Source organism: Geotrypetes seraphini, chromosome 12 (assembly GCF_902459505.1).
Source record: "Geotrypetes seraphini chromosome 12, aGeoSer1.1, whole genome shotgun sequence".
Classification (NCBI taxonomy): Eukaryota; Metazoa; Chordata; class Amphibia; order Gymnophiona; family Dermophiidae; genus Geotrypetes; species Geotrypetes seraphini.
The window spans coordinates 22143265-22156332 of record NC_047095.1 but is presented as its reverse complement, the minus strand read 5'-3'; the positions used below and the strand labels follow the sequence as shown (position 1 = coordinate 22156332).

Below are 13068 nucleotides of genomic sequence, written 5' to 3'. Positions count from 1 at the left end.
TTGCCAAAGAATCTGGTCAAGGCATGCAGCATAGCTGGATTGATAGGAGACCTGGACAAGTTAATGGAAGAAGAGCCCATAAATAGATAGTAATCAGGTAGACAAATCTTAGGAGTGAGTAACGAGGATCTGTCAGGTTAAGCACTGCAGGAGGCGAGATGCTGAACTCAGGGGACCCTTGTTCTTAGAGCAAATGCCATTTTTTTTGTTTACAGTTCAAACTAAAAAATAATATAAAAGGTTGGATTAGAAAAATAGAATTTCACAGGTATTCTTCTTGAATAAAAGAGAGAAATGATCCATAGCTTTAAGCTTTTTCAGCACTCTTCCCTTTGGAGCAAGCTTATTGTGACCTGACTTAGTCTTCTTTTCTCCATAGGTCATAATGAAGGCACTCTTTCCATGCAAGAAGCAGAGGTTCTGTATATTATTGAAGAGGACAAAGGGGACGGATGGACAAGAGCACGAAGACAGAATGGAGAAGAAGGCTATGTGCCAACATCATACATAGAAATAACGCTAGAGAAAAACAGTAAAGGTGCAGTAACATATATCTAACACTGAACTACAGACAATCATCGCCAGATAAGCAATTTGAGCAAGTTTAAAGAACTGGAAGGGTGTGCAGTTCTTGTTAAATGGTGTTTATTGTTCACCGTGTGAGCACAGCTAAAGGTTTCATTTTTCACAGATGTGAATATTATTAGTAGGAAAACACCCTAATGAATACATTGTAAAATTCTGACGAATTGTTTCTAATGTCAACCAATTGCAGCTGCCTTAAATATTCTGCATATTTCTGTATTAGGGTCTTTGGTATTCTTTTAGAAATCAATGAGTCCAGTCTTTTGCTAAGATTATATATTTTCATAATTACTTTTATAAGTATTTCTATTTGCATCTGAAATATATTTTTAATAAACCTATTTGCAGCAGCTATCTACAGGTAGTATTCAGAATTCAGATCCAGTAAATTAAAACAGAATGCAACGATGATTTATGAAGCTCACTGACGAGGTCTTTTGCAGAAATTATTTAGGGTGGCTTCTTAGGGGTCATGACATGGAAATACTTTGGTAGTCTAACTTGACTGAAAGAAAAAAGTATTTCCCATTTTCTCAAGAAGACGAAGAAACAGTTATCAGTGGGAAGTATGATGTTAACCAAAGCAACAGAATTGCTGTTTTCCCAGAAATAAATAAATCTGGGAAATTTTGATTGCTACTTATTAGTTTTAAACATGGTCAAGAATTTAGAATAATTGAAAAAAATAGCAAGCAAATAGTACATCACTCTCATGTCACGAATTTGCCATTCCATGAACATAGCAGATTTTCTTAGTACCAGGGTATGGTTACAGCATGTATTGGAAGACTAGTCCAAAGGATCCTGCCTTACCAACTATGTAACAGGCATTTGCTATTGTAATTTTTACATTTCTTACTGGATCTGTCTTATGTGCCTTGTTTTTATGTGGGTCATTTAGCATCCCTCTAATTTTTATTTTTTTTACTAAAAATTTATATATAAATTGCTTTGATTTTGGAATAGATAAGCAACACTTCAAACAAATTTGAACCTTTGAATCTTTAAATTTAAGCTTATTTATGACAGCAATACTCAACCTCCTTGTAGCCTATGTCACTCTATTTGTAGCCTATGCAAAATAGGGGTGTGCTGCCAGAAAATGTTCATGTCATGTTGCTTCCCTTGTTGTTTACTGTACTGGCATGTTCAGTTTTGGGGGTTTTTTTTGGGGGGGAGAGATAATTTATCTTTGTTATAGGAACAATGGCATTTTGTAGTGCAATGTGTCAAGTAGTTCTGAATGCTAGGGTTATGTATCTGAATCCGCAAGTTGCTTGTAGAATGATATCATTCATCTTTCAACTTTGCCTCCTTCCCAGTAGGTTTCTTCTTGCCCCCCCCCCCCCCCAGTTTTTTCTTCTGCAAGCAAGTTGTTCAAACATGTTTCTGATGTGCTCTGTGGCTTTATTATTTTTGGTTTTTATTCCTGTCATTTTAAGTTTGAGGCTCAGTGCCCAGAGCTTTCCTCTTGTTAGGACCTCTGCCTGAGAGAAAATGCAGACTTGTGTGGCAGAAGTCTGCAGCTAGCAGGATCAGCCCTCGGGGACACCTGTCTAGTCAGCCTGCTGTAATATTTTTGGAGCTCGGGGGCCGTCACCTGAGTAGCTGCTTGCATCTGTGATTTATCAGGAACTTGAGCGCAGGCTGTTTGGCTCCTTCCTGGCTTAGCCGGGTTTAATAGCGGGCCAGCTACTTGGTTCTCCCCCCCCCTCCATCGCGGCGAGAGAGTTTCCAGGGGTTGAGGCTCAGTCTGACATCATTTTGACTGACAGCTCCAAGACCAAGTTCATAGAGTGAATCTAGGAGGCAGAGTTCTTCTCTATTTGTTCCAGCTGCATTTCTGAGCTGAGGCAGGCTGGCACCAAATTACACAGTGAGTAAGGCTATTTATAACCTAAGGGAAAAATTGGGGGGGAGGAGGGGTGGTGGGGTGGAAGTATGATCTGGAAAAGTGAAATTTCAGTGTTTCTGGGGCCAGAACTAGGGTCTCCCTCCTCCAAAACCCCTTTTCCTATAGCTTTTGAACTTCAGGGAACCCCCCCTCCCCAATTCATTGGTGGTGGTCATCTTGGATTTTAAACAATCCTTTTTTTTCTAAAGCCTCTTTCTGCCTCAAAACCCCTCAGTTTTGCTTAAAATCGACAGGGATGGTCCCTCTTTAGGCCTTTCTACCCCTGTATCGTGAAAGGTTTGTGCTAGGTCAGTGTCTCTCAAACTTTCTTGAGCTGGGTCACACTAAAGTTAGTGGCCACGAATTGAGGCACCCAGAAGTGTGTGGATGTCGCTGTGATGACATCACGCATATGTGTGACATAATCACATCGAAGTCCACGCATGTGCAGAGGCCCTCCAGATAGGCCCTGAAATGCCACTAAGCGGGTGCCAGCAGGGAAAAGGGCCAGAGAGAAGGAGAGGCACTGGTGCCAATTGATTGCCTATAGCAGTTTTCTCAACTACTTCAAGCTAAGTACCCCCTAAGTCTAACAAATATCAACTGAGTACTCCAACCACAGATCTCCCTAGGCCCACGCAAGCTCTGCCCCAGATCCCATCCCCTTTACTAATTGTAATGCAACTTTTTCCATTCATTTTTCATATACACACAATATACACAGCAGATATAAATTCTCAAAACTGATACATTTCAATCACTATATTGAAAATAAAATCATTTTACCTACTGGCGATCCTCTGCAGGCTGCTGTAATTAGCTTTAAAGATGAGACCGGGAGGCCAGGGGGGAAGCCGGAGGACGCTAGAGAGAAGAGGGAAGCATGCTTCGGCGAATCGGGCAGCACTGGTGCTGTACCGTATAGGGAAGTCAGCTGGCAGGCGCCTCTCTTCCTCCTCAGTGTGCTGCCTCGGCACACAGTTTGAGATGGTCAGCTGAGGAGTGTCCGCGGGCTGTGGGAGAGGGAGGGAGTTTTGGGCTTAGCCTCATCTGTGTGTCCTCCAGGGCTGGGAATTCACAGGAGGTATAGTTCCAGGGGAAGGGCAGACAAGGACCCAGAGCTGGACCAGGATGTCCAGTCTGACATTGACTGGGAGGATGGAAAGTCTGATTCCATGCTCTTATTGTCCCTGGATGCAGTTTCCTTGGCAGACTGTGGTTCTGTGCATTAGACCAGCGAACAAGAATCAATGGTGGCTCTGGACCAGGGCTAAGACCCATGGTGTGGTAACTGTTCAAGGTATCAATGCCCCAGGCATAATAGCTAATTTGATGCATGAATTGCAGCTGGAATTTCTGCCAGCCTCCACGTCACAGTGCTCAATTATGAGTGGCTCAGTGACTCTGGCCACATTCTTTCCCTTGCATCCTGACATCACAAAGCTAGTCACTGACCACTGAGCGACTCCTTCAGAGGGATCCCTGCAAGTGGCCAAGACAATGGCCAAGCTTTACAAATGGCTCTGGATTTTCAACAACTGTTCAGTCAAAGGTGGATTCGCTGGTAGCACAGGTCACCAAGTGGACTTCCTTACCCAGTGAAGGAGGTGTGATGTTGAAGGATACTCAGGATCACAAGGTAGACACGGTTCTCAAGAGGAAATTTGACGCTTTAGCCTTAGGAATTAAAGCAGCTTGCCACATTTGGCTAGCTCGGGTCCCAGCCTCAGAGGAAGATGAGGACTCTCAGATGATCCTTTTGGGATGAATTATGTAGCAGAAACTCTGTATGACAACATAAAGAGTCATGAGCAAGGTATCAACCTATTCTATCTCTGCCAAACAGATGCTCTGGATCAGACAATGGGCACGAGACTCAGATTCTAAGGCCACCCTCAGCAGGCTTCCTTTTAAGTATTAGAGCTGTTTGGAAAGGGTCTGAATGACTAGTGTTACGGACTATCGTCCTAAGGCCTTTATGGACAGCAGACCCTGGGTGGCTCAGAGTTTGGGGCAAGGGAATTTTCAAAGTTCTCAAAGATTTCATTCTTATGCAGAAGGCCAAGCAACACAAAGGTCCTTTCAGGGGTCGCAACAGAGGTTCAGCGGGGGCAGGAGGCACCAAATCTGTGGCTTACATCCCTATCCAGCCTCCAAGAAAATGCAATGGCACCAGGTCAGTGGCCATACTCCGTCAGATAGGGAGCTAGCTGTTGGCTTACTGGATGGCCTGGGCACAGATAGGTGCAGATCATTGGGTCCTGGAGGTTGTTCAAGAAGGTTACAAGATCAAATTCTGTGCCCCCCTTCCAGACCTCTTTGTAGGTTCCCTGGCCAGCCGGTTGGAGAGACCCCTCAGAATCTGGGCAATGGTGTAATAGACTCCTGGATTTTTATGCCATAGAGCCAGTTTGGACGAAGATTCGGGCTCTGGCAGATACTCCATATATTTCATAGTGCCAAAGAAAGGTTCAGATGACTGGAGGACAATTCTGAACCTCAAGTTGGTTAATGCTGCGCTGAAAATACTGTGCTTCCACATGGAGACTGTTCGATCGGTCATTGTGATGTTAGCACCTAGAGAATTTCTTGCCTCCCTAGATTTTATGGAGGCCTGTTTCCACATTCCCATTTTTCCGACTCACAGGAGATACTTGCATTTCCTTGTCCTGGAGCAGCATTTCCAATTCTCCACTCTCCCCTTTGGCCTTGCTATGGCCCATCGCACATTTATGAAGGTGATAGTAGTGATAGAAGCATAGCTGCTCACACTAGTCAGGGCCCTGTCCAAGGTAGAGGGTGAACTGGTAGTCTCGAGAGTGGTTCAACTCCTGCAGGACTTGAGATGGATAGTCATCTTCAAGAAGAGTCACTTAGAGTATCTGGGAGTTCTGTTCGACATGGCTGTAGGCCAGGTTTTTCTTCCAGAGCCACACATAGGCTTCAGAAGCAGATATTGAACCTGCTATGGAGTCTAGCTCCAACAGCGTGGCATTATCTGCAGATCCTGGGGTTGATGGCAACAGGTACAGAGGTGGTCCCTTGGGCCAGGGCATCCATGAGACACCTTCAAGACTCTCTCCTAGCCTGCTGATCTCCTCAGACTCACTTCAGCAATTGCCTCTGTGGACACCAGAAGCCAGGAACAGCTTACGGTCATGGCTGCAGATAGCTACCCTCTTAAAAGACATGTCACTCCATATATTCTCCTGGGAGATCCTAATGATCCTAATGAACCATCCTTTATGGTTGGGGGGTCATTGTAACCATCACCCAGTTCAGGGTCATTTGTCTCTGACCCAGCAAAAGAGGTCAATAAATTGCCTAGAACTCTTTGCAGACCCTGGAGAAGTCCCTAGAAGGCAAGGCAGTCAGTGTATTCTTGGACAATGTGACAGCGGTGGTCTAAGTGAACTGTCAAGGAGGCACCAGGAGTGCCCCATTACGTCTAGAGGCTCAATTCCTCTTTCAGTGGGCAGAAGCTCATCTGCAGGCTCTCTGTCGCATACGTTGTGGGAGTGGAGAATGCTTAGGTCGACTTTCTCAGTTGGCAAACACTTGACACAGGGGTGGGGTCACTGTCCCCACAAGCGTTCACATTGTTCGGCTCTGGGGGCACCCACTGATGGATCTCATGGCCTCAGTGTCAAACACAAAGGTGAATTGCTTTTAGCCGAAGATACAAGCCCGGAAGTTCAGGGTTGAACGCATTGGTCATGGCCAGAGAAGGGGGCTTTTGTATGTGTTTCCTCTGTGGCCCATACTAGGTTGTCATTTGCAGGATCACGTTCAGAATGCTGCAGCAAGAATGATTACCAGGAACAGCTTGGAATAAGCATATCAGTCCAGTGCTGAAACGATTGCACTGGTTGCCGATTGAAATGAGGATTATAAGGTTTTGACAATTGTGCACCAGGTGTTCTATGGTGTGGCTCCCTGGTACTTAATTCAAGTGTTGAAACAGTACACTTCTCCCTCCGTATTCGTGGTTTCAGCATTCGCGGTTTTGATTATTCACAGTTTTTAGCTTGCTGGCTCCTCCCCCCAAATTACATCAGCTTACATAGAGAAATTACTGATTCTAAGCATTTACAGAGAAAATCGCTAATTCCCAGCACTTTCTTCACCGTGTTTTGCCTCTCCTTCAGGAACAGACCAGGTCTCCCACCATGTTATTCACGGTTTCTCTATATTCACAATGGTTTTTAATAGAAAACAGCGAAGGAAAAAGTTATTTGCGGTTTTTCTGTATTTGCGGTTCTATTAATCCCCTATCACAGTGAATATGGAGGGAGAAGTGAATAATCCTCCCAGATCTCTGTGATCACTTGGAGAGACACATTATAGGAATACACAGAGGTTGACAATTTCAGTAGCAGATCCACATCTGTGGAATGCACTGCCAGGATACCTAAGATTATATAGGAACAAAATGTCTTTTTAAAAACAATTAAAAGCCTTGTTATTTATTAAGGCTTTCTATTGCTTATTATTGGGAAGACTATTTTAGAGCTTTGTTAGCATATTTTTGTATAGAAAAGGTTTTGATGATACTGTTTTTGTCATGTTTGTATGTATCAAAACTGTGAATGTTTTTATTGTCATTTGCTTAGTTTTTAAGCAGAGAAGAAATTTTTAAAATAAATAAATAAAATCTGGGGCTGGTTGTCCTAGTGACAACCAATTGGCCCCACACGTGGTATGTGGACCTAGTTTGTCTATAGAGAAACAAAGGTTTCAGATTTTCGGGTCTCCTAACTCGGAACCAGTTCATAGACAAAACCGCGGAAGACAAAGGCGCACGCCGACAACTGAGCGCAAGACGGAGGCGCGCACTGAAGAAAATTACAGTTTTTAGGGGCTCCGACGGGGGGTTTTGTTGGGGAGCCCCCCCACTTTACTTAATACAGATCGCGGCGGCGTTGTGGGTGGTTTGGGGGGTTGTAACCCCCCTCATTATACTGTAAACTTAACTTTTTCCCTGTTTTTAGGGAAAAAGTGAAGTTTTCAGTAAAATGTGGGGGGTTACAACCCCCCAAGCCCCCCACAACGCGGCGCGATCTGTATAAAGTAAAGTGGGGGGGTCCCCCCCACACACCCCCGTCGGAGCCCCTAAAAAAAGTTATTTTCTTTGGCGCACGCCTCTGCGCTGCGCTCAGTTGTCGGCGCGCGCCTTTGTCTTCCGCGGTTTTGACCTGACACCCTCGGAACCTGGTCCCCATAGAGAATCTGGAATTCTTTTGAACTTACAGCATGGCTCTTGAGCAGGCTACCCTAGTAAGGAAGAGATACTCGGAAGTGGTCATTTCCACTCTGCTTAGAGTCAAGAAGCCCTCAATAGTGGCATCCTATGCCAAAGCCTGGAAGACTGTCTGACAGTGATGTACTAAGATCAATGCAGAGTCCTTACAAGCCCTGATCTTGGTAGTCCTAGAATTTTTGCAAGAGGGACTTGAGAAGGGCCTGTTGGTTGGATCGCTGAAAGTGCAGATAGACCTTTGATGTTTCCAAGTTCAGAGGGAGAGAGTGTCGCTGGTCTCTCACCTAGATATGGCAAAATTCTTTAAAGGGGCTCTCAGGTTGCACCTTCCAGTGCATCTACCATTCCCATCCTGGAACCTTAATACCATTTTGCAAGACCTCATTAGGGCTCCATATGTTCCCTTACAGGAGGTTTCCCACTTAGATCTGAGGTCAAGACTGTGTTCTTGGTAGTGATTACATCAGCAAGATGAGTTTCTGAATTACAAACTCTCTCTTGCAGAGAGCCATTTCTTAAGTTTACGGAAGCAGGGCTTTCCTTCCACGTGGTTCCGTCCTTTCTACCGAAAGTAGTCTCTACTTTCCATGTCAATAAGGAAGTCTGTTTGCCCTTCAGCCTACAGGGTCAAAAGAAAAGGACAAAATATTGCATTTACTAGATGTCAAGAGAATGCTTCTTCGCTACCTTGAAGTTACCAATGAATTTCGAGTCTCTGATCATCTTTTTGTTCTGACCAGTCATGCTAAGAAAGGCAGGTCTGCATCCAAGGCATCAATCTCCAGATGGATTCAAATGGCAATTTCTTCTGCGTATATGGGCTGTGGTTAGCAGCTACCAATTGCTCCACCAGAGGGGTGGCTACCTCATGGACAGAGGCTCAGACAGTCTCCCCCTGTGGAGATTTGTAGAGCAGTGACATGGTCTACTCTTCATACCTTTACCAGGTTCTATAGAGTAGACATGGCAACAATGTAACCATGGGTTACAAAATAAATATGTTATAGTTGACCCAGGGCAGGAGAAACCTGACAGAGGTTTTTTTTTCCTCTAATATCTTTAAGTTAAAATTTTTGTTGTTGTTGTCCAGCAGAGATAATGCTGTGTTTGCATGACTGATTGTTGGAATTCTAGACTGCTGATGTCTGCAACAGGTCTGATGACCTCATGTAGAAGTCAGTAGTGCTGGGGAGAATTCTAAAATTGCCAGGGAGAGCAGTTGGGTGGTTATCAGTCTGGAAGACAGGTTGGTCTTGGTTGCCTGAGAATAGAAAAAGATTTAAAAAAAAAAAAAAGATTTTATAGTGGATCTTAATTTAATGTTAATTAAGTTCAAGTCTGACCTATTTTTGTGGCAAGGGCTGTGTTTGGTTATGTCATACAGTGATTTTCTGTCACTTTTGTGTTGAGGTGCAGAGCTCTTGTATTTAAATGGAATGTAGTAACAGTTAAATTAATTTTGTCCTGGTTAACAATAAGAAAACAGGATAGAAAGTATCTTTTTGACATTGTAAGAAGTAGTGCTGAGGAAACATTTATTGATAAGTTCTGGTTATTTATAAAAACCAGTTGTGAATCTGAGTGAATTCTGTCACTAAAATATTTTGGTTTAGGTAACCATTTGATTTATAACCTTGGAGATAAGCCTATAGATTAACATACATTGTGGGTGGGAAAAAGTTTAGGGAAATTTTAATTATCCATTTTTTTTCTCTGGGTAGCTAGTCAAAAGTAAAGAAACAAATATAAATTTCAGGGTGTCGTAGGGTTTTGCTTCCTTTGATTTTTTTTTTTTTTAGTTAGGGAGTAGGTATTCCATTTATTGAAGCTGAATTTCCAGAGAGGAAGAAGAAGCGCTGGTACCCAAAGGCTCTGCAGAAAAAAAGAACACCTGAACCCTGTGAGGAAAAAGGAGTTTACACCTGGACCCTGTGAAGAAAAAATTATTTCAAAGAACTAAATTATTTGAGAGAGATTTTATATAGAAACTTATTCTAAAGTTATATAGATATATACATTTTGTTAGATTTGTAAAAATAAACTAACAAAAACTTTTAGAACCAGTATTTGTTTAAAAGGTTTCATTCATTGTTCACCCAGTATCTTTTATTTAGAGTAGATTTTATATTTTATGCTAACTTTTCCCTCTTTTTAGAAACATTCTCACTTTGACTTATAAGGTAACCTGAATACAGAAGGTGAAGAGAGTGAGAATTGATAATGGAAAGGGAGGGGTTACAGCAAGGAAGGATGCCACTTTTGGGTCTTCAGTATTAAAGGCAGGCTCAGAAGTCCTGCCCTAGACTCAGGGGACTTCTTTGGTACGTCCTTAGTGTTGAGGACTACTAGAGATATTGCACTAGAAAGAAAGATTGGGTTCTTACCTTGATAATCTTCTTGTAGATGTGTCTAGTAGTCCTGAAGGCCCCCCCCCCAAACAAATAAGTGGGTTTTGCCTGCTTTCGGGCTTAATTTCAGTCCGTGTCTGACTGTGAAGAATTTCTCTCAGCTAAGAAGAAAAAAAAAAGGGATATCAAAAGTTCAGTTTCTGCTTCTTAGCAGGACATGCGAGTAGCTATGTGCTCCAAAAATGTTAGCACCGGTTGCACAAAGTTTTGCATTATTTTGATAATGTTATACTTGTTTCAGAACAGAAGTATAGTGTTGAGGGGTTCTCCCCATTGCCCTCCTTCCAGTGATGTCTTCCATTACAGTGGTTCTTGACTGCTTTTGTACAAACTGGTTGGCAGGAACAAACCTGCAGGGAAGGAGGCAGAGTTGAAAGATGAGTGATATCATTCTGCAAGCAACTTGCGAGTTCAGATGCATAACCCTAGCATTCAGAACTAGTGGACATATCTACAAGGAAGAAGATTATCGAGGTAAGGACCTAATCTTTCTAAGCATGCACACTCGTTAAAAATAGGGTGCTCTGTATGCACAATAAATGCTCTTTCAAAAGAGCTTGCGCTCTTTCAAAAAAGTGTTTGTCATTCATGACACACATGAGATTTTGTTTTTTTCCGCTTTAATTTGCTTGCCAGTGACATGAATCAAAATGGGGAATGTGGACATTTTCTGTATCAAATTTCAAACAAATGCACATCCATAGTGCAAAACATGCTTAGGATTAAAATTTACAACATTAACAATAATAAGCATAAGAATATACATTATTTGGAAAATGTGATAGTGTAGAAAAGTCACTTCTTTTAAAATCATGTTCTGGAGTTGAGTAATGCTACTTGAGACAAATCTGAAAGGTTTTCTGTTATTTTTCCAAAGCCTTGTGATAATTGAACTCTCTTCTCTTTCCTCTTGGACTGCAGGTTCCTGAAGAGGGTTTCTGAGGAAATGGGCGAGCTGTTGAAGGAGGTTACACGCAGCTGCGTTTTAGGGGAGGGGTTTTAGCTTGGGAGGCCCAGAGAGAGAGCGCAGCAAGTTGCATGAATGCATGCAGGTATCCATTAATCACTAATGTCATTCGCATCTCCATATTCCTAACATGGACACTGCAAATGCTGCACCTTCTGTGGCGTAAGTATACAGGGATAAAAGGCATCCATGCCTGATGTAAAGCCAAAATACAGAACCACTCGACATTCCATAAGTGTCCACTGAACTCCCTTCATCCAATCTCTATTTAAATGGGTTATCAGTTCAGAACTTTGTACCCTGTGAATGTCTGCCTGTGCCACCTACATGCTCGCCCTAACATCCTGTTGCATGTCTAGCATGATCAGCCTAGACTGTGTCAGGTGTGTCTACATAACCTCTTCTTGTTTTCATAGCTTTTTATCTTCGTTTTGCATTTCTAGTAAACCACTTTTACTTTTCAGCATCATTTTCACTCATGTGTTTGTGTCTGTTCTTTTTGTATATATATATATATTTTGCTGCTGTATCTGTTCCATCTGTGATAATAGCTGCTTACATTCCATTTTTGACACGGTCAATAAGACAATGAAAAACTGAGGGTATCCATATTGATATTAAATACACTTCTGCTGTGGCCTGGAAAACTGTCAAGAAACCCATTGGAAATGTGGCTCGCCTTCAGCACCTCAACCAGGAAAATAAACTACAGCGAGCGGAATAGCCCAGATGACTTCCATCTTCAGACAAGAGACTGGTTTAAAGTCGACTGCTTGCCATTAGACACTGCCTTAAACTAGTGTGCCTAAACTGTCAATTGCCAATGCTACCAGTGCAGTATCCCACAAGGGCTTGGTGTAGTGTCAGCTCAATACAGCCACCGTTAACTCATGAAATGGTGCCAGAGCCGCTGAAGGAGCCTTAGTGGGTAGCTTCTAGCGTTCTACCTTGTGTGATGAGTGGATCGAAATTGGAGACTTTTATCATGTTCATTATGCCGAGTGTTTTTTAATAGACATTTTAAGGAGAAATTTACTCTTGCTGGTCTTTTCCATTTGGGTTCTGAAGCTCAAGCTGCAGTCTAATTACTCTGAGGATAGTCTGTTGCCAGGTAGTTTCAGTATATGAACATGTGGAACTCTGTAATTATCTTTGTGCACTTTTCCTTGTAAACAGTTGGAACTGGCATATGTTTATACCTGTAAATATATGTGTCTACAGTGCTCATGTTGGTTATTTGTCTTGCCCTGCATTTGTGATTTTATCAAAAAAAAAATTAGACCCCATAAAAATATACATGTAATGAGTGAGGGGAAAACTTTTCCATTATAGCTTCACAGATCCAATTTCCTGCTTTCACACAGATATCCAGAATATCATCTGTTTTCACTGGAAATGAAGCAATATATTTAGAACCAATACTCTTAAAGAATTTTTCAGTGTTATTGAAGTTGTACTGCAATCCAGGAGTAGCTATCGTGTGAAAGTTTATTCCTCAGAAATAAAAGTATACCACTGTTATACAGATGTTGGTGTGTTCCATTGGGATAGGGAAATAATACTCTTTAGACTGAGTAGTATATACAGGGATTATTTATATAATGTGACTTAACTCATTACTGACAAAGTGTAGTTTTTTAAAATCTAATGCTGTTTAATTTTAAATTCAATGGTGAGGATTAAAAGTGAATCCAAGCTGTTTGTTTCTACTGTGGGGGCTTGACCTTTGCTGGGCTGTTGGCCATGTAGGTCAAGAAGAACAGTTCCTCGTATGGGAAGACCAGCTGTTCTTTCACGCTGCTGTTGTATGTCAAAAAGCTGAACTGCTTCCTCTGGAGGCGAGTTGCTTCTCTGTGAGGGAAATGGTGCAACCTGTATGAGCATGATTAAATGGGGGGGGGGAGGGAGGACAATTTTGTACTTGCACAATTAGTGATAGATAAGTCATTGTTCT

General features: G+C 42.4%; 1 protein-coding gene across 1 annotated transcript in view; it reads left to right on the top strand.

Moving 5' to 3' along the window:
- Positions 1–12440, top strand: part of FNBP1L (formin binding protein 1 like) — a 46749-nt gene extending 34309 nt beyond the window's left edge. The window contains exons 7-8 of the mRNA XM_033916263.1: positions 380–538; positions 11069–12440. Coding sequence (XP_033772154.1) covers positions 380–538; positions 11069–11076 — 167 coding nt within the window. The 3' untranslated portion in view covers positions 11077–12440. The remainder of the gene's footprint in view (positions 1–379; positions 539–11068) is intronic.
- The last annotated feature ends 628 nt before the right edge of the window (positions 12441–13068 follow it).